Source organism: Rhinoderma darwinii, chromosome 4 (genome assembly GCF_050947455.1).
Source record: "Rhinoderma darwinii isolate aRhiDar2 chromosome 4, aRhiDar2.hap1, whole genome shotgun sequence".
NCBI lineage: Eukaryota > Metazoa > Chordata > Amphibia > Anura > Rhinodermatidae > Rhinoderma > Rhinoderma darwinii.
Genome location: NC_134690.1, coordinates 160,937,148 through 160,959,123, shown reverse-complemented (window position 1 = coordinate 160,959,123; position 21,976 = coordinate 160,937,148). Strand labels below are relative to the sequence as shown.

General features: G+C 40.7%; 1 protein-coding gene across 2 annotated transcripts in view; it reads right to left on the bottom strand.

Annotated features, from left to right (window-relative positions):
• P3H2 (prolyl 3-hydroxylase 2) overlaps positions 1-21,976 on the bottom strand; it is a 134,148-nt gene that overhangs the window by 12,766 nt on the left and 99,406 nt on the right. For both annotated transcript variants that reach the window (XM_075861789.1, XM_075861790.1), the window contains 8 exons: positions 17,694-17,825; positions 15,573-15,715; positions 14,472-14,561; positions 9,172-9,212; positions 7,265-7,353; positions 6,715-6,842; positions 1,634-1,729; positions 431-581 (listed from right to left, as the gene is read on the bottom strand). In XM_075861789.1, coding sequence (XP_075717904.1) covers positions 431-581; positions 1,634-1,729; positions 6,715-6,842; positions 7,265-7,353; positions 9,172-9,212; positions 14,472-14,561; positions 15,573-15,715; positions 17,694-17,825 — 870 coding nt within the window. The remainder of the gene's footprint in view (positions 1-430; positions 582-1,633; positions 1,730-6,714; positions 6,843-7,264; positions 7,354-9,171; positions 9,213-14,471; positions 14,562-15,572; positions 15,716-17,693; positions 17,826-21,976) is intronic.

The window sequence follows — 21,976 nt, the reverse complement described above, 5'->3', positions numbered from 1 at the left end:
TCTGTAAATCTTTCATTCACTTGTCTCTAAAAAGTATTTGTATATCTCATGCATTCTGACATGGAGCGCCAATTATACAACGGTAAGAACGGTGAAATTTAGGCACTGCTGATCTCTTTTCAGTGGAAACCCTCTGTTCTGCCCTGCAGAAAGCCCATAAGCTGGAACCCCCATGGATGAATGAAGGTGTTACTCGGCCTTTAATTTGGAGATATAGGATCTTTGAAGACATCTGAATTAAGTTTTCCACTATATGTGGATTTGCTTCATAACACAGCACATCTTGCAGCTGTGATCTTTCCAGATGCATATGCCAATTATATACAATTATTTAAAAAAAGGGGTGCTTCATTTCAAATAAGTATTACTGTCTGTTAGAAGTAATATTTAGTGACACGCATTGAGAAAAATAACAAGTGCCAACACTTACCCTGTAGAGCGGTCCTGCACACTAGGTGGGTATAGGAGAAGTACAATGTACTATTCAGCATGAAGTATGACTGCACGATCTGCCGAGCCTTTTCACTTACATCGTAAAACAAGCGAGCACTTTTCATTGGTACACGACCTTCATAGCCAAACTTTCAAAAGATCAAGAGGAAATTTTAGATTGCATGATACATATGAATATATTACTCATTTATGAAAAAAACCTTTAACTCTATTTTGTTAAGCATAGTACACCACCCTCCATTATTGTATGTCATAATCATTATCAATAAAATCCAGTTCTGAGTTGTTTGCTGTATTCCTGTCAATCAGATTATGAGCTACCAAGTAAGCAGAGGGTGAAAGCACAAGATACTCGTTTATGGAACTACAGCACCATCTGCTGTACAGTAAAGTTATACTGTATGTCTTCCCCATTGTAGACAGACCCTAATAAAATGGGCTATCCACATACCTATGCAGATGCTTTATAAAAAAATACAGTATTGTGGAGCATCATCTAGTAGCGACAAGTTAGCACTATCTGGATCCCTGACAAGCACACTATTTTATTGAAGACAAGTAACTGAATTAGAAAGCTGCATATATTGTGGATTGTACGGTCCATGTCTAGTTTCTCACAATATTGATATTGTATAGTCTATCCTCCTCATTTCCTTTGTTTTACTTGGCACCAGCACTCCACGCATTTGAAAAAATACCCAGCTGATTTTAACTCTGGAATGACCTCATAAGTGTTCCTGCACTTGCTTGTGCTCTCAGTTGGCCATTGGGGGTGCATGGTAAGTTGAGCTCATTCCATCTGTTCACATGTTGTGGTGCTGTGGGTGGCTTCTGTTGCTGTAGTGCTGCACTTGTGGGGGGACGCGGCCCAGAGCCAAGGAGGTTGGCACGGTCTGATAGCATGGGTGCTTTTGGACCACTGGGTTGCTCGCTCTGCGGGAGCGGTTTTGCGGTGGCCGCCATGCTGTGCTGCAGTCGATAGAGTAGAGACCCACTTTAAAGAGGTCGCCGTGAAGTGGCAAGTGGGCTTATACAGTTTGATCAAAATGTTTCCAAAGAACCTCATGTTCATGTTTCTAAATTATGCCTAGCGGCTCAGATCAACGTATATATATTGTGGATAGTGCGGTCCATGTCCAGTTTCTCACAATGTTGAAAATAAAATAAAAACCTAACTTACCTTTAATGCCTTTAAAACTGTGCCGCCTTCAAACTTCTCATTTGGTGTATGAGGTGATGTTTTTCCTCTGTATCCGTCTCCAGCAAGAGTTATTGTCTGATAAATATAGTTAGTTCAATTAGTTACGTATTCTTTAGGCCTCTTTATTACTACTAAATAAATGATATAATTGCAAAAAGAGTAATTGCATAAAAGCAAAATGTTATACATTGCATTGTAGAGATAAACAGAGTAGGCGAAGAAATTGTAAATTTTCCACAGTTGGGGCGAGATCCTGTTACCATTCCCCGGCAGTTGCCTTGAGGGCCTTCAGTAAGCCCCTGACTTTTTCCCTTTAGCAGACTGTAAGGTGTTGTAAACTGAAGGCTACAGGGAGGCAGCATGAGGTATGTTAGTAATAGTATACCAAATCATTGAACATAATAAAATTTTAGATTATTTAGAGGAAATATACATCTGTGCAATATTTGTTTTATATTGTCTCAATGCATCTAAAATAGAAAATTAAACAACTTTACAAATAGTCTTCAATAAAAATGTCCTATCGTTTTTTGTGTCTACAACTCCTATGCTGACCTATGAATGTCCATGATAACAGATGACAAACTGTTCAATGTAGTCAGATCTTGCAGTATATTTTCTTAACTTTGTCCCCTACTTCTTGCTAACCTAAAAAATGTATGTTACCAAACAGTAGTGGACAGAAAGAAGGGAATATGACTGCAGGATCAGATTACACAGGGTTTGTTTTTAGTCTGTTAACATGAAGATGCATAGGTTTGCATCGGAGCTGTAGACACAGAATGAAAGGACATTTTTAATCAAGACTATTTGTAAAGTTGCATTACTTTTCATTTCAGAAAAATTGGGACGATAAAAAAGGTGTACATAGCCTTGAAGACTTTCACGGCCAAAGACATATGCAATATCTTGCTGCAACTAGAATAGAAGGACTAGAGCCTAGATCTTGGTGCCATATTGGCGACGCAGCACTTGTTTAAATTCGGGGAGCATGATGAAAATTATTACTCCCTAGTTTTGTGTCTGTCTAAGGGAGGGGTGGGGGGGTGGGGGGGGGGAGTGTGCAAATAATAGCAGCAACAATGATCACAACCTGTTACTGTTATCTCTCCCCCTATACAGACTTTTAACAATGAGAGAGCATATGTGCCCTCTGAATGTCACATTAGGTTTTGAGGCGCCCCAAGGTATTAGTGAGGCACAGCTTGAGAGACACTTTGAACAGATGTGATCACTCCTTACTCTGGCTGAAGCAATTTCTGATTTAGCAACATAACCGAGTCCCTATTTTAATGCTATACTCGGTTCAGGAAACAAATGAATTTAAAGCTTAGCAGTATTTTTAATTTTGAACTGGAACTTCGACCAATGGTGAGACCCAGGCATCACCACGTTTTGGCTGGTGAGGCCCCAAAAGAAAACGTTTAGGAAGCTCTGCTATAGATGGAAAAGTAAATTTTTGTTTACAATGTAGAATAAGGCTATATTTACACACCAAAAAAATTCTGAAAATGAGTTTCATTAATTTGAATGGGGTTGTTTGTGCAGCATGTGCATCTGCGTATACCCTAACTGTCCCATAAGTGTGATGGAAAACAATCATCCAGCACGACATGTATTGTGTTCAGTGGAGTTTTGTGCTGTAAAATGTAGCTGGAATCTTAATAGACAATACACATCTCCGCTTATACTCACCCTACATTTTACACTGTAGGTTATACAGAATGGAAAGACATACATAAATCAAAGCATTACCCAGTGTGTTAGTTGTTAAAACCTACGAAAATATAGAAATAGTCTAAACTGAAGGAGGAAAGACACGTGAGCTCCTGTCATCAAGTTTAATAAAATAATCCTAGGACTGCAGTTGTAGTTCTACTGTAAAACATATTTTGCATTCTCTTATTTTCCAGGAACCTGTAGGTAAATACTTCAATGTTCCACTTTCCTAGAATAATACATATGGATCTTCCATACACTGCAGAATTAAAATGGAAAACCATCCATTATACCTCAGATTAGTCAAAGAGATTAAGCTCTTTTCAGATCTCATGACAGACATGCCAAACCAGCCCCAGATGTGTTGCACAACAAACACCGGCGGCGACCAACAGACCCCACTGACTTACAATGGGGTCCATCAGGTTCTGCCACTCACAGAGTGGAGCAACAGAATGTTGAAGCATCGCACAAAAAAAAAAAATCGCTCATCCTTTCTTGTATCACTTACTATAAAGTTTCACACTGCCTCTGGAAGTGACATCTGCACAAGAAATGTACGTCAGAGGCCTCAAGAAATAGGTTCTAATGGTCGAGAAACTGCACACAAGTCTAAGACCACAATGCGCAATGGCAAGTATTGGCTGGAGTGATGTAAAGCATGCTGCCACTGAACTCGGGAGCAGTAGAAACATGTTCTTTGTAGTGATGAATCCCGTTTTACTATCTGGCAGTCTGATAGATGAATGTAGGTTTGGCCAATGTCAGGAGAACGCTACTCACCGAAATACAAAGTGCTTACTGTAACATTTGGTGGAGGAGGGACAATGTGGTTGTTTTTTAGGGTTTGGGCTAGATCCCTTATTTACAGCAAACATAAATGTTAATGCTACAGCATACAAAAGGCATTTTAGACACTTGTATGCTTCCAATTTTGTTACAACAATTTGGCAAAGGCCCTTTCTTGTACCAGCATCACTGGGAAGGGGGGTGTTTGTCTCTTCACAGCCTGCCCATAGAAGTCTAGGAAGAGGGAAGGGGGGAACAGGAGGAGGGAGCAGAGGGAGACACAAACACGCTGCCCATAGAAGTCTATGAAGAGGGTAGGGGAGCAGGGGGAGAAAGACACAGACACGCTGCCCATGAAGTCTGTGGGGAGGGGGAAGCAGAAGCATAGTGAGAGAAGTTTATGGAGAGGGGAGATGGAGCAGGAGGAGGGAGCAAGGAGAGAAAAACACAGACACTCTGCCCAGGGAAGTCTATGGAGAGGGGGGAGCAGAAGGAGGGAGCGGAGTGAGAGACAGACACAGCCCATAGAAGTCTATGAAGAGGGGTGTGGGGAGCAGGAGGAGGTTGCAGCTGCAGAGACATACTGCCCTAGTCTATAGAGAGGGGGAACAGGAGAAGGGAGCAGAAGCAGAAACACAGATATGCTGTCCATAGAAGTCTTCGGAGAGGGGAGGGCGCCGTAGCAAAGTGAGAGACACACAGATACTGCCCCTAGAAGTCAATGGAATGGGGAGGGGGAGCAGGAGGAGGAAGCAGGGAGAGAAAGAAACAGACAAGCTGCCCATAGAAATCTATGGAGAGGAGAGAGTAGGAGAAGGAAGCATGAGCAGAGAGACCGGCACAGACGCTGCTGCCCATAGAAATCTATGGAGAAGGAAGGGGGAGCAGGAGTAGAGAGTAGGAGCACAGAGAGAGACACAAACTTCTGATAGAAGTCTATTGAAAGCATAGTGGAAACAGGAGGAGAGAACATAGAGAGACACAGACACGCTGCCCATAAAAGTCTATGGAGAGGAGGACCAGTAGGAGGGAGCAGGAGCAGAGAGATAGACAAAGATCCTGCCTATTGAAGTCTATGGGGAGGGGAGATGGGGAGCAAGAGGAGGGAACAGGAGGAGAGAGACACGCTGCTGCTCATAGAAGTCTAGGTTGCAGAGTGAGAGACACACAGATGTGCTGCAGCATCTGGTAAGTTTTATATCTCATCCAAGTGCTGGATTTACAGCTACACTGCTCATTACTGCTGTATAATCTCCTTCATGCTGCTGCAGCTTCAATAGACATGTGATAGATAGAAAAGGAGAATCCTGCCCTCCTATCTCTATGTGTGCAAAGTATAGAAGACATGATAGCAGTTAGGCTCCACTCAGAGAGAACTGAGAATTAGAGATAAAGCCTGCAGAGGGGAAAAGTGCTAAAAAATGGCCAGAAATAGTGTTATTCCTCATGTACACACAAATGACTGCTTATTCTGAAAAGTCATCTAAAAATGTAGGTACACTTTAAAGAGGCTCTGTCACCACATTATAAGTGCCCTATCTCCTACATAAGGAGATGGGCGCTATAATTTAGGTGACAGTAATTCATCCACGGGATGTCTATTCACAATCTGTGCACTTCGTTACTGTTTTTGTGGTAGTTACAGCAGAGCAAAGCGTAATCTCGCTGTAACCGATCATTTACCGCGTAATCTCGCGGGATTACGCTTCCTCTGCTGTAACTACCGCAGAAACAGTAACGAAGTGCAGGGATTGTGAATAGACATCCTGTGGAATGTCTATTCACTGTCTAAAACCCTTCAGTATTGTTAATGTGTTAGTATAAGACAGCACATAGTGATCTAAAAGGATCCCTATGCGCTGATTAAATGAATGGAGAGGAGTGCATGACGCTGATTGGTCAGCGTCATACACTCCTCTGTACAACGGCCACTTGGTCTAAAGTAAAAATACGCCCCCACTTGGACATTAAGCTACTCATTAGCATAAATCTAAAATCGCTAATAAAGTGGTGAAAATAGATCGTTTTATTAAATAAAAAGCATTACTGTCACCTACATTATAGCGCCAATCTTCTTATGTAGGAAATAGGGCACTTATAATGTGGTGACAGAGCCTCTTTAAGGCCATAGTTTGACGAGTTTGGTGTGGCAAACTGGAATTGGAGTGGCCTGCATAGAGCCCTGCCCTCAACCCCATCAAACACTTTTAGGATGAATAATAACACTGGTTGCGAGCCAGACCTTGTCTTCCAACATAAGTAGCTGACCCACACATGCTCTTTTGGCTGAATGAGCACACATTCCTATAGACACACAAAATCTTGTGGAAAGCCTTCCCAGAAGAGTGACGGCAAATTTTATAGCAGCAATAGGGGACCCAACTCCATATTAACACCCATGGTTTTGTAATGGGGTGTCCAACAAGCTTATATAGGTGTGATGGTCAGGTGTCCACAGAATTTTAGCCAGATAGTGTAATTGTACTTTTGTTTGCTATATGCAAATATAAAGCACAGTATGAAAGCAAACAATCTCAGCCTAGTAAACTTACATTGGCAACTCCACGGAGCTCTTTACATTCTTCCTCTGTTATAACTTCATCCATCTGTACTCTCTGAGTGCCATTAAGATACTCAGAAGTGTGCACAAGTTTTACTCCATCGTAAACCAGGGGACCTCCTGAAATTACATTATTCAATTGTAAAGACAGCAATGTCAGGAATTTAACTCTTAGCAAAAACTATGTTCTTTTCATTATCAAAGTACCTAACATAGCACTTTGATTTTTTTTTCTCTTTACTTTCTAGGTAAGACCACCAGAGGGCGGCAAATTACTAGAATTGCACTATAGTATACCAGTTTATTGATAAAATGCAAATAAAGAATTCTGTATTTCATAATACTGCAAAAAAAAATAAAAACACCCTACATTACTCACAATTTAAGGGTAATAAGATTTTAGTGAAGCTGTCCCTTCAATTGAAGGGATTTTCTAAATCTCAACATTAAAGCTATATACCGTACTAGGTGAGATGCTAATGCAGTCAATAGTGTAAATAGTGAAACCATCAATTGCTGTTTTTCTGAGAAGTATCACATACCCTCTCTTAACTCTCTGTCAATCTTCTGTATAGCCTTTTTTCCAGATAAGAGCCCAGTCACATCCATTAGTTCAGATCCAGTTGGAACTCTAACAGATTGGATCATAAGGAAGGAAAGAGAAGTCATTTTTAGCATGAGGGGAGTACACGCTATAATATTTCATCCCCTTGTAGTCACCAGAATCCATGCGAGGGTGGTATAAGGAAGCTAAATGATTATTTATTGATGCCAGTGTCCACCACACACAGTAATATGTCAAATATAGCAGTATGTCCTTGGCTAAGCGGCACTTTTTTTTTTTTTAGCAGTAATGATATAGGTACTTCTATGCAACAATGGATGAATAAAAAGAGAAAATGAGTAAAGGGTCTTTGAAGATACATATCTTTCAGGCCAGTTACACTGGCAGACAAGTCTCTATAAACTTTTCAGGTTTTATTTGTATACAATTTAAAGGGATTGTCCCACAATTCAATAAATACAATTTTTCCATTTAAATATTTTGTTAAAAATGCTTCCTTGTGTACATATTGCTATTACATAAATGTTATGGCGCCTCTGGTATTCTTTGGTTCCCTCTCTGGCGTTTACAATATCAGGAAACTGGGCATGTGTGACTACTGCCACTGAAAACGGCAGGTGGACGTTCTGAGAGAGAACGTCAAAAGTACACCTGGGGGGGCCATAAGAAGCAGGTAACAGGAATATCTAGACACGGGGGGAAATTTTATTTTTTTAATGATTCCAATTGAAGAATATGTTTTGTGTGATCTAACAAAGAAATTTAATATTCAATCATGGGACAACCCCCGTTATTTTATAATGGATAGTTATGCTACTTTGTAACATACAATTGTCTTTCAAATCTTCTTAATATTCAAGCTCTCTGCTTGCTGTCAGTACATGGGAACATTTTTGTTTAAAACTACAGGCTGAAAACGAAAACCTGGGCCTCAAACTATTTAAAAAAACAATGCTTCTACAGTAGAATACTTGCGCAATTCTGTATTAATCAATTGAAAAAAACAAAAACCCTCTGTGTGCCCCCATATGAAATCAGAGGCAGACAGAAGTACAGTATGGGCCCATATCAGGCTATACCATATTATAGATCCGTAATATGCAATGTGCTGGCCGTAGGGCTTCTTCTATTTGGAAGACTGTCACAATTGCCTCCAGTCTAGGCAATCTTCAGTGAGAGTTTGCTGCATTGTGTCAGTGTAAGAAAAATATCTCAGCCTGGAGCCCAGGGAAAGAAATCTAGAAAATGGGGAGGTATTGAAACACATCAAAATGTTGTAGAACTTTTCAACACACAGTGATTAACCAAGGGAATGTATCACCTATGTATTTTCATAATTAAAACCAGACAGTGAAAAATAATATTTTTTTCTAATCTGTTTTTGCTTTTTGATTGTAATTTTTTTTATTCTATGTTCTATACATGATTGTGGGGGCAACAATCTTGCCTGAGATGCGGTTAATAGCATTTAGGGATATGCTTTACAGCAGTCACATGGACCATAGGTAACAATAGTCTGAAGACTATTGACTTTCCCTTGACTTCTATGGCAGTGTTGTAGGCATGCTCTGTGACCTGTGCAGAGGTCGTTATGCACGAAGGGATAGAAGGGGAGCTGTGTCCATCACCTATTGTCTGGTGGATCCTGTGTTATCTATATAAAGGTGTTACCTTTTATTGAAATTCTGCCTCTGATGATAATGAGATAAAGGCTGAGAGTGATCTCTAGAGAACAGGAAGTGTCAGTCTATTGTGTGGCTCAGTGGCTAGAATTAAAGCTGCAAGATTTTATGATTATTTTTTATTATAGATTATGACATAGAAAAAAAGTTCTTAATAAATATAATAAATAATAAAATTTTAATTAAAAAAAATAGGTCATACCTGTTTTCATCTTGCCGATCTCCACCAGTTACCCAGAAGTCCTGTATTAAGTGATAACAGGTTGTTATTACATAGTTGGCTTTTTTTTTTTTTTCCCCAACATGTACTTCATACAAATATATTGATAAATGTAAGTCTATAGTGAAATATTGAAGTCATGTGTGTCTCAAAAACTGCACCAAACCTGCGTGTATGAATCTAGCCTAATGTAATATAATGCTAATATGTCTTCAAGGTTTAAAACTAGCGCAACAGGTAACGTTTATTGCTAGAAAACGCTTTTAGGCTGATTCATACATTCGGATTCCACTGCAAAATTCTGCCCCCCATTCATTTAAATTGGAGTTGGACGCTTCATTTTCCCGCTAACTGATTATTTCAGCTAGCAGAAAAAATAAGTCCCCTGCTCGTTCTTAGGGCGGATATCGCGCGAACCTCCAATTGATATCAATGGGAGGGAGGAATCTTCCTTAAGTTGGCAGGAATAGTTCTGTGGCGGATTCTGCGGCAGGACCCACCACACAAAATCTGCGGAATGAACTAGCCCTAATAGCCCTTCCCCTTAATTATCCAAATATACAGCTGGGCAGCTGCATGGACTAAGTCATATCTAAACATTTCTGGTCTTGGATGCCAAAGAAAGGGCATTGCCAGCCAAGACCCTGATATAGATTTAGACATTTTGATTGTGTGCTTGATGGAGCTATACATGCAAATTAATAGAGGCAGTGACTATTGCCTACGCCATCATATGTATATTGCTGCCTTTAATTTCCCTTTTTGGCCACCCAAAATGCTGGAAAGTTATGCAATAGTTTTAGTTTCACACCTCCTTCCCATACTTTTCTGATATTTGATGGTCATAATTTAGAATAATGTTATCTTATAACTTGCATTGGTCACATAGTTAGTCATTTGACTAATATTTATGTAGTACATTTGAAATGATATGTACCAATTGCAAAGAAGATTTTTGGCATGTCCAAAAAATTATATGACTGATGCACCATATTGGTTTTGGTGAAAGGTCACCTGTCATACTGACTGCTCTAACTCTGCATAAAACCTAAATTAGGGTCTATTTACATAAGATAACAGTGGTTATCACTGAAGACCAAAATAAAGGCACTCTATAATCCACCCTAAAGCTTCATGCACACAGAAAAGGCTTGTACAATGGCACACAGAGTCCCTATGGGTCTTTATTACGGACTAGTAGGCACTGTGTATGCCACTATTTGGATCTTTTGTGAGGCACTATATTATACCCTGGTGGCAATGCTTCTAAGAGAATACCATCATAATATGAAAATCGTTTTAGCATGCCACAATTTTCACCTCAAGGATTTCATATGAATTTGTGAAAAAAAACATTAGTATGAAATCTGAGACACATGGCGGTACAGTTTGGGCCCATCGCAGTCTATGGGCACAAGAACGTATCCGTAGAACTCTGATCTATAAAACAGTAGTGTGCATGAGCCATAACTCCTTCAGTGATATTTATGGCATTGCGCAATGAACGCACAATAAAAGCCTACAGACTGGTATGACCCCTTCATCCTGGTTGAGCACGCCAGCTAACAGAGTGTGTAGTCTATGGTTCACAGCACAGAATTGGAATTGCAGTTTAGATGACTGCCATATTTAATGCAAAGAAAAGCAAACATTTATCAGTGCAGAAGTCACATACCCAATTCTAAAAACAATCACTGTACAATCTATGACCTTGCATGGATCGCAAACTATAAAATGACTTTTGCATTACAGCCTGTAGAAACAAGCGCTTTTTCAAGTAGTCTCCGAGTGAATACATCTATGACGGAGCAGATTGCAGCTCAGCTGTAACAATAGCTGTGAATTAGTTTCTGTAAATCCTGGTTTTCATGCCGCATTAATGTCCACTCTGCTCTGCTCATAGTGAAATCTGCTGAATGTTGTAGGGAAAGGTTGCCTTATTACAATACGTTCTGCTCCATTACACACTGCAGACTTGAACTATTGAGCTAAATCATGCATTGGTGTGGAGAGGCCCCTTCTTCACCTACATTCTTTAAAGATGAAAGCATTGCAGGGCTCTTTATAGGAAATTATTCTGTGGATAGATCTGAGTACACATATGCTATGAGCAATGCTGTTGTCAAATGAGCCATGATATTTCACTCTACAAGTGTGCTCATATCACAGATATTAGAGCGGGGGAGGAAAGAATTAGTAAGTTAACTTAAAAGAAAACGGTTTTCATTAAGCTGTTAAACTAGGCAGTCAATCAAGCTCTAGAGGAAAGAATATATAGCACATATCGCACCAAGGATATTGATTTTAGAGTTTTAAAACGTAGAATTTTAGTCTCAGGAGTGGCAATAAATTTGAGGACGAAACGTTATCGAGAACTAGTGATATGACTGAGTAATGCGAAATGGACTACCTCTTGCCTCACTCATGTGACAGGCATCTGTAGAACTTACTTCTTTAGAGAGTATTGATTAAAGGAGTTTTCCGGAGATAAAAAAAATCAAGTAAAAAGATGTCAGATATCTATAACGGTCAGTGGTAAGCAATACAAAGTCGCAACCAAAAAAAGGAAACAAAATATAGATAAGAGAGGGGAAGAAAGGAGGGAGGGGAGCAAAGAAAAGGGGAGTCCAACAACACCTTATCAGGTTAGGGAAGTCCTTGGATAGTAGGAAGGTGCGAGTCCCAGAACGTCAAATGTCTCTTGAGTATTATGAATCGAAACAGTGAGAAATTTCATAGACCTGACATCTGCGATAAGGTGTAGGTACTTCCTTTCCAAAATAGGGAAATCAAATATTTGGCGGCAGTGAGTATGTGTTTATGTAGGGTCTTTGGTGGAACATTTAAGACATATGTAGTAGGGGAATGGGAAAATTTAGGAGTTAGCACCTGTTCAACTAAGCGTCGAACCTCAACTCAAAAAGGGTGCAGCAGGGGTCAACTCCACACAATATGAGGTAGTAAACCATGCGTAGGACAACAACGCCAATAAATATTGGGGAAGGAAGGATTTAAAGATGAAGCAACTCAATAGTGTGGTATCAGTGCATCAGAATTTTGAGTTGGTTCTCCCTATAGAGAGTACACAGCTGACTTAGCTGTCTTGGACATACAGTCTGCCAAACCTGAAGGGGTAGAGAGTGACCTAAAGAGCTCTCCCATTTAAGAATATATGAGTGCTTAACTTTATTAGGAATATCAATGTCATTGAGTATGAAGTAAATATCTCAGATAAGGCCTTTCTTTAAAGAACCTGCCACAGATAACATTTTAAAAGTAGTAGGCTAGGGCCTGTTTAGATCAGCGTTTCTTTCCGTTGAGGGGGTTCTGTCTGAGCTTTCCATCGGGGGAACCCGTCAGCGGAAAGGCAAACGAAAACCTTAGCTTCCGTTTGCATCACCATTGATCTCAATGGTGACGGATACTTTGCTAATGGTCTCCAATTGTCACCATTGTGAAACAGTTCTGTTTTTTTTTTTACAGAATCAATAGCGTAGATGACTGTATCCCATATCTGTGTCCGGTGTCCAAGCCAAGTCAAGTATCCGAGATGACTGCACTATCTGTATCTGGTGTCCGAGCCAAGTCACGTGTCCGAGATGACTTCAGTGTTCATGTTCGGTTATCCAGCACCAGCCTACTTCCGATAGTCCAGCACAAGCCTGCTTCTGATAGTCCGGTTGAAGCCAGCTGCCCAGGTACTCTCGCCCTAGTGTCTGTCATAGACTTTCCGTTTGACCAGCTACTTCTCCACTACGGCGGAGCGGACTAGTGGGTCCACATACCCCACAGCCATGACACCCCCATGTGTTGCGCAAGCAAATAGCACGGATTTAGAAATACAGTGTCGTTTGTCAGATTGAATTTAAGGTCGTTTGACAGCTTGATTGTGTCATGTGACCAAACAGAAAAATCAGGAGGGATTTCCATTTATTTGGCATATGAGAAATTTCTTTAAAGAGGTGGGAATAATTTCTCTGGTAAACAGTAATATAATGTGGCGTATTGGTGTAAGGAAGACTCCAAGTGTTAGGGATCTGCCAGGTACTTCATCTAGGTATACTCCTGGGATTAATCAATCCACACCTGAGGCCAGACCTGTTCGACTGACACCATCTCCCACCAACCAGGGTGGCAGGCTCAGGAGTGGGAGAGCCTATCGCGGCCTGGTCTGTCGGAGTTAGCTCCGCCCCCTGTCCTTTATTACCTGCCCTGTTCTCTCCCTCAGTGCTTGTAATTCTTTTGGATTCCTGGCCCCACTGCTGCTTGCTCCAGCCTGCTTCTGCCGTGCTTCTGCCTTGCTGCAGTTCTGCTTGACCTGCTTTGCTTTGCCCCTGGCTTGCTTCTGTCTCCGTGCCCGCTCGGGTGTACTCACTTCGTCCTGGTCCTGACTGTTCGTTCGCCGCTCCGTTTCCTCGTGGCGTTCCGTGGCTACTGCCCCTTCCCTTGCGTGTTCCCTGTTTGTTTTCCTGTGCACTTAGACAGCGTAGGGACCGCCGCCCAGTTGTACCTCGTCGCCTAGGGCGGGTCGTTGCAAGTAGGCAGGGACAGGGCGGTGGGTAGATTAGGGCTCACTTTCCCTTCACCTCCTTCCTGCCATTACACCAAGATATTTGATGTGATCTGATTTACAGGAGTAAGGATATGTAGTCTTTAGAAGAGAACGTCGTGGCCCAGGGATATGCAATACGAAAGGAAAAGGGGATAAAGGGCAGCCATGCCTTGTCCAATTGAGTTTGAAAAGTCTTGGAACGGTAGACTAGCTTCCCTGCAGATGTGGGAGAGGAGTACGATTCGGAAATTACATTTAAAGAGGCTCTGTCACCACATTATAAGTGCCCTATCTTCTACATAATGTGATCGGCGCTGTAATGTAGATTACAGCAGTGTTTTTTAATTAGAAAAACGATCATTTTTGACGGAGTTGTGACCTATTTTAGATTTATGCTAATGACTTTCTTAATAGACAACTGGGCGTGTTTTACTTTTTGACCAAGTGGGCGTTGTGGAGAGAAGTGTATGACACTGACCAATCAGCGTCATACACTTCTCTCCATTCATTTACTCAACACATAGTAATCTTGCTAGATCATGATGTGCAGTCACATACTCACACATTAACGTTACTGAAGTGTCTTGAGAGTGAATAGACATCGCTTCCAGCCAGGACGCGATGTCTATTCACAATCCCAACACTTCAGTAACGTTTGTGTGGGACTTAATGACAGCAAGCGTGATTTTGGAGAGGAGCTAGGCAACATTTCATCTGTATCTTTACTTACTGGCTCATTGTATGAGAATCCCAGGCCTTCAGCTGCAGAGTGGAGGATCTCAGATTCCAGTCTGTGACGACTTACATATTCTGTGGCTTTCTGCAAAGCCAATAAGACAAAACCATTAAAGATGACCAAGATGCTTAGTTGATATTTTTGCACGATATACATTAACTTTCTTATTTTGTCACAAGAGTATTGTAATTCTATCAGTGCCTTTTGCCATCCTGATAAGCCGGATCTAAAAGAATCTTGTTAACACCAATTGTTACATTTAGGGTTCTGATTGTTACTTTTTTAATATGATTTTTGTAATTGTGTCAAAGACTTCAGGGGTTTTTACAAAAATTGTGCGGTTTTACGGCAATTGCAAAAATCACAAAACCGTGTTAATAACCAGTTATAAATTAACTGAAAATGCCTTGATCCGTAACAATTATATATTTTTTCAGTCATCACTGATTAAACACCATGAGGAGAATTTATTAACAGCTTTACACCATTGTTGGTGACTTTCTGGTTCTCGTTCTACTATATGGATTCTTCTTTGAACAGGAGATCTAACCATCTTTTGGTTGCTGCTGAATTAAAAGTAGTTAAGCTGATATTGCTTTACTACAGTTCATCATGGTGGAAGGTCCATTGCTGACTTTGCTGTGGAGCCTACTGAATTTTAGTTATGACCCTGGAAGGATCAATTGTCTCTGACTACTTTTTATCAGTTGTCATACATATATCAGTACAAGTTGCACACATTTAGAAGCATGTGAAAAGTCACCATTTAAGGCTTCGTTCACATCTGCGTCAGGGTCCCAGTTCGGACGTTCCGTCGGAGCTTCCTTGACACAAACGGAAACCATAGGAACCCTTGCAAAACGACGGAAACCCTTGCACAACTGAGACAAACGGAAACCATTGGGAACGGATCCATCACCATTGAAATCAATGGTGATGGAAACGGAAACCTGTGGTTTCCGTTTGTGTCAGTCAGGGCTCTATTCTGACGGAAACCTCAGACGGAACTTCAGAATAGAGCCATAACGGATATGTGAACGAAGCCTTACATGTCGATGCAGTGAGGGCATCTCAAGACACAATAATCTAACTCACCTTTCTAGGTTTGACGTCAGCTGGATCCATATAGTCACTTATAAGACTCTCATAATAGCTCACATTTTCAGACACATCCAAATCACTAGGATGAAAGAGTAGGTACGACTTGGCACATTCCAGAGCTTTCACATGATCTCCAACTGATTATGGATACAAAAATATTATTATTTTCACTTTTTTGCCACAGTACACAAACTTTCATAAACAAAAATGTTCTATATATTAAATCACAGACAAACCTGCAATGTTCTAATAAAGTTTTGTCTATAAAAAAGGATGAAAAGGGAGACGGGCTAAAGATAAAATCATACAAGTCAAAGCATTAGTATCTCTATCACCAAAGTCTCATATACACATCATCTCAGGATATCAACTTAGCAGCACGATATCATTGTGCCTAGAGGAACAGTATAATATAGTATCATTGCAAACCTTGTCCTAAATTGGCGCTGTACCAGAATCGACAACTGTCACCTTTCCACGGGATAGGTGATAATTGTCTGATTGCTGGGAGCCCCACCGCTGGAACCTCCACCAACTGCAAAAATGGGGGTCTGAACTGCAGGGGGTACATGCGCCAACACCTCTATTTTTTTTCTATGGGACTGACGGAAACAGCTGAATTGCTCAAATACTATCGCGATCGGTGGGGTGCCCAGCAGCCAGGTTCCCATTAATCAGACCATACCTGTGGATAGGTAATAATTGTCAATTTTGGTACAACCCCTTTAGGGTGGGAACACACACAGTGTATACATTTCGTATTTTCTGCAACGGATTTCAAATGTGTAAAATCTGCAGCGTAGTAAAGTTGCAGCAGTGTGGATGAAATTTGAACAAACCTCATTCACACACAGTGGAAAAAAATCTGCCAAAATTTTTTTCATGAATTGACCTGCAGGCGGTTTTTTTTAAACCACAGCATGTCAATTTATGTTGCGGAATCACTGCTCTTCAGTTGTGGGTTTTCCCCATTGGAAAGGTAAAACCCATAACAAAGAGCCATGCGTTGCAACTTTTGCGGCGGAAACAAAATAAGTTTAAAAAAAAGTTGCTTTTTTTGCGTAAAATTTATTTTTAAAAAAACCTATCCTTACCCACAGACATAGTCATACCGACACTTTTCTCTGTTCTAAACGCAGCCAAGTCTCCTGGATTTCATCCCATGTGATGGCTGCAGCAGTCACATGTACTACAGCGTCATTCCAAAAGGCTGGATTGCGCTCAGAACAGAGGGACACGTCGCTATGAGAACGTGTAGGTGGTAAATATAGTTGTTTTTTTATTCCTGCAGTATGTTTGCAATGGACGTGCTGCCCGACAAACTGCACCACGATTTGTAGCAATTTTTCGGGGGTAATGTACTGCGGTTTTCAGGACAAATATGCTGTGTACTTTTACGCAGCGTATCCGCCCTGTGTCCCGAGCCATAAACAGAAACCTATCAGGCTATATAAAAAAGTGAAGATTTTTTTTATATTTCTTACATTTTTGCCTATTTAACTTATTTCTTATAGTTTGTGCACTATGTGAAACTAAATCAAATTTTGCTACCTAAAACTTGTCAACAAGTAGGTTAGCTGTTTTTTTTTTACTTGTGTGTGTTACTACTAAGGGTGGCTTTACATACTGCAATAATGTGTAGGTTTGAAGCTATAAACTACTGTCGCTGTCGAGCATCACAGTGTGTAAACATCCTCATGCGATTGCCTCAGAGCTACGATTGCAAATCTTCTGGCAACGTAAATATTTTGATAGGAAGATAGAAAAATCGCGGTGTCTGAATACAATCACTGAGTGGTCTTCATAAGGAAATGAGTGGACAAAACGATAATAAAATATTATTTCCCCACGCCTACTGAGCCCTGTGACAATGATGTCGTTTGGATGGCAAAATGAAATAATTGGTACATGTAAATACTCGTTTTATGCAATTTACGATTAGAAGGTACAAAGGTAAACAATTGTGTTGCAGAATTGTATGCATTTGTGTAACTCATTGTATTCATTTATTGTATGGCAATGTAAAAGATGACCTAAGATACAAAAGAAGGACGGGATGAATAATAGCATAGCTACGTGATTTGAAGGTCAAGTTTTTCATATGGTCAGAAATACCTCTGTAGTAGCTGAACTGTAGGAAATCATAGTGCAAAGGTAGGAAGTTCTCAATTGGTGACAAACGCCCTGGACGTGTGGAAAGTTCTCTTACACATTCATGCTCACAAACCAGAATCTGAATATAGTGATCTGAAATCAAAAAGAACAAGCATGAGAGACTGAGATAAAGAAAGAGAAATGGAACAAAGATTTTAGGTTTGAACCTTAGGCCTATGCTGCACATCAACTTTAGTCACCTGTAGCATGGATCCACCAATAATGCTTCTGGCCATGTAGTGAAGTTACAGAGGATATCTATGGCAATTTGACAGGAGGGTTTAACCAAAATGGTTGTCTACAGCTTTAAAGAAATACTCTCGGACAAATTCAAAAATGTATTAGTCCCAGTGGCCACATTAATATACAGTGACATATTTACCTTGATCTAGCCTGACCTGTTTGTGGTACTTGGGCCAAACTTTGGCCTGTTCTGGGTGCCATGGAGAGAGATCTAAGAAGATTAAAATTTTCGCCAGTTTGCGCCAAAATATCAACATTCTTATCTACCTTCTCTTAGGCTGGAATCTAATATACAGTTTTTGATGCAGATTTTGAACCAAACACAGGAGTGGATACAACAGAGAGAATATAAATCCTTCCTCTATACGTTTACTTCCTTTTGGATCCACTCCTTTATTTGGTTTAGAAAATGTCATCAAAAACTGCACGTGCAAATATAACCTTCTTGTTTTGGGGATGCAGACTGCAGTTGCCTTACAGCTTAGGCTCTGTTCACATCTGCATTGGGGTCCCGTTCTGACGTTCCGTCGGAGGTTTCCGTCAGAACGGGACCCTGAGCAGACACAAACTGACAACCAGAGGTTTCCGTTTCCATCACCATTGAATTAGAAGGTGATGGAGCCGGTGTCCGTAGTTTCCATTTGTCTCTTTTGTGCACCGGATCTGTCGTTTTGCCGGCAGCAATAGCGTAGTCGACTACGCTATTGCTTCCGTCAAAACGAAAGAGACAAACGGAAACCACAGGCACCGACTCCGTCACCATTGAAATGAATGGTGATAGAAACGGAAACCTCTAATTTCCGTCGGTTTCAGTTCAGGGTCCCGTTCTAACAGAAACCTCAGACAGAACGTCAGAACGGGACCCCAACGCAGATGTGAACAGAGCCTTATATGGTATACATTATCAAAAAGTATCATCCTGACTGAGAATATGTTTGCTTTGTTGATTTATTGCAAATGTTTTCACACATAAAAATTAAGTTTAATGCCGATCTCTCTTTTTTTTCTTTTTTTGCACTCATTATTACCAAGTCCTGCAGAGCCACACAAAGAAGCGATCACATTCTCAGACTTGACAGGGCTGTGAAAATGGACTGGAGGAGAAACAATTTATCTTGATTCATAGCAGCTTGTTTTCCAGCCATCATACTGAGCTTTGCAGGCTGTTTGCAATCAGAGAACTTGTGACCTCTCACTGTAGCTGTACTAGGCTAAAGACTTCCACATGTGGGTGACTTCTCAGCATTGTCTTTGAGTTTTCCAGACAAGCGGCTGTGATCAGGTCGGATTGTGGCAGTGAAGTAGTGGTTTATTATTGAATTAAAGAAGATTTCCTTTTAAAATAAAAAAACAAAACCAAAAACCTCTCTGGTACTGTAGGTAGAAGTCCTGGAGTCACCCGCTTCTATTATGTTAAATAATATAAAGGATACATATAAATATACACTAGCCTGCCATGGACAAAAAAATTGGAATGCCCATCTGGTAAGAAGCATACACAAAAAAATATAAAAATTGGGAAAATATATTGTGCGCTTTGTAGCAAATACACTTTAATTATGAAGTGAGCAGCACGGAGGCCCAATGATTAGCACTGCCGCTTTGCAGCCCAACCCATGGCAACATCTGCAAGGAGTTTGTACTGTGTGCGTGTGTGTGTGTGTGTGTGTGTGTGTGTGTGTGTGTGTGTGTGTGTGTGTGTGTGTGTGTGTGTGTATGTATGTATGTATATATATATATATATATATATATATATATATATATATACACATATATATATATATACTTATTTCAGAGATAGGGAAGTTAGATATGACAACCTTTGTACTATGATAATAGCGCTATATAAGCGACAGGAATAAAATAAAATAAAAATAAGTCTGAATAACTGTTTTGGTAAATTTTTAGCACCATAGCTCTGGTCAACGATCATAAAATCATTTGGATCGCGAATAATCTTTACAACTATGGCCGACTTTTGTTTGCGAGAGAACGGTGAAAAAAATTAACGTGGCAGCAGTTTTATTCGTCATTCTATTCTGGACGCAGCTGACTCAACATAATTGTTCCCTATGATGAAGATTTTGAAGGGAACCATCTTCTGACATTTTTATTGGAACTTTCCCATGAAAGAATCACTCAAAGCAAAAGAAACGGATTAAGTGAAAGGTAGTGAGTTTTTTTTCCCTCACCGGGCATTTTATTTTACGGTTAGTTGCCCCATTCCGTGTTGCCACTCTGACTTCCTGAATCCTACAACGCCTGCTATGTGGACCGGAAGTCAGTCTCTCAATGCAAGCCTTTAAGATACTTGAAGTGAGTCTCATAGACTCTGGTCCACACAGCAGACGCTGTAGGATTTAGGGTGTCAGAGTGGGGATCATGTGACCCAACGGCGACCCAGAACATTTAATCACATTTACAAAAGGAGGGGGAAAAACATTTTATCGGAGTGCTTCTTTAAGGTCTGGACCACAAATAATTAATATAAAGCACATTGGTCAATTTTATACATTAGCATTAGTGGCTTATTGTCTGGTAAAGTTTTTACCCTGCAAAAGAGATTGGAGCATATGGTACTTCCTCCAAAACAGACAGGAAGATTTGTGGTATCCAGCTGTTGGGATCTAAAGTTTCACAACAGCTGCATTAACCTGTCACAGATAAAAAAAAAATCAAAATGTTTTCTCCCTTTATAAAAAGCTATCTGATCAATTTATGAATTATACAACCATTATGTCATCTACATAACATTAAAGTGTAAGGCAACAACAATACCTGCTGCTGTAGAATTTCTACACCATCCAATGTGCACACACGCCTGAAATAAAGAGTTTTTTTCCCAAAGCAATTTCCAGATGTGGATTTTAATGCTTGCCACCGTTATGATATGTTACCCAAAATACTTCAGGTACAGATGGCTGTAAACCATATTTTGCAGATTATAAATCCCATGTAATTTGCTTGTTTCCCTGGAAAATTACATTGTACGGTTTGGAGTAAATCATTGTGATCTGTCATGTATCTTACTTATATAAATATCACAGTCAGTTAAAAATTTTTACACATCACTTGCCATGTCAATAATGTATTGAATTACAGGAAACTGTCTGTCTATACAATATACAACAATGGGGTCATATTTGGGGGTATCTAGAATATGGACATTCAGCGATACATTCAACAGAGGCGTAGCTAGGTTCTCCTGCACCTGGGCCAAAGATTCAGCTTAGTGCCCCCCCCAAACTCTGCAGATCCGTGATATGCAGCCGTATAAATGGCAATGGATATGTGCTTGAGGCCTCAGGCCACATGCCAACTTCAGTTTTTTTCATCAGAATGCTATCCGTTGTTTGAACGGATAGCACCCTGACACATTCATTTCAATGGGTCCATGCACACTTCCATTGTTTTAACAGAACCGTGCTGCCGTTCCCTCAAAAATAGGGCAGGTCCTACTCCTGCCCGTTTTTGATGGAGCAGTCTTGGCATTTGCATTGATTTAGTCCGTGAAACAACGGACTGCACACGGAAGCCATCCGTGTGAGGTCCGTGATTCACAGAACCGTCATTAGCGGCAGTACAACGGCCGACGGAAGTGTGCATGAGGCCATATAGTCAAATCCCGCCTCTCCACTAAAACAATTTATACAGAATCCCCTCACCGACACATAATATTTACAGTCAAATCCCCCCTCCCACACAAAAACGATTTATACACACACACACACACACACACACACACACCCTACTTGCACATACACAGCTGTACTTATCAGTCCGGAGCTCCGTGGAGGGCTCTTCATGTTATGAGGGGTCACACGTTGCAGGCAGGAGGAGAGCTGTGTGTGAGACTGCTCCTCCCCAGCCCTCTCTTCATCCATCCTCCACGCTCTGGCTGTGCAGGAGAACATCGTGCATTACAGTACACAGCTCCCGCTCTTGTCCCATGCGCTGCCCATGGCACTAAATGTCTATGGGAGTACTGGCCCAAAGGGGAC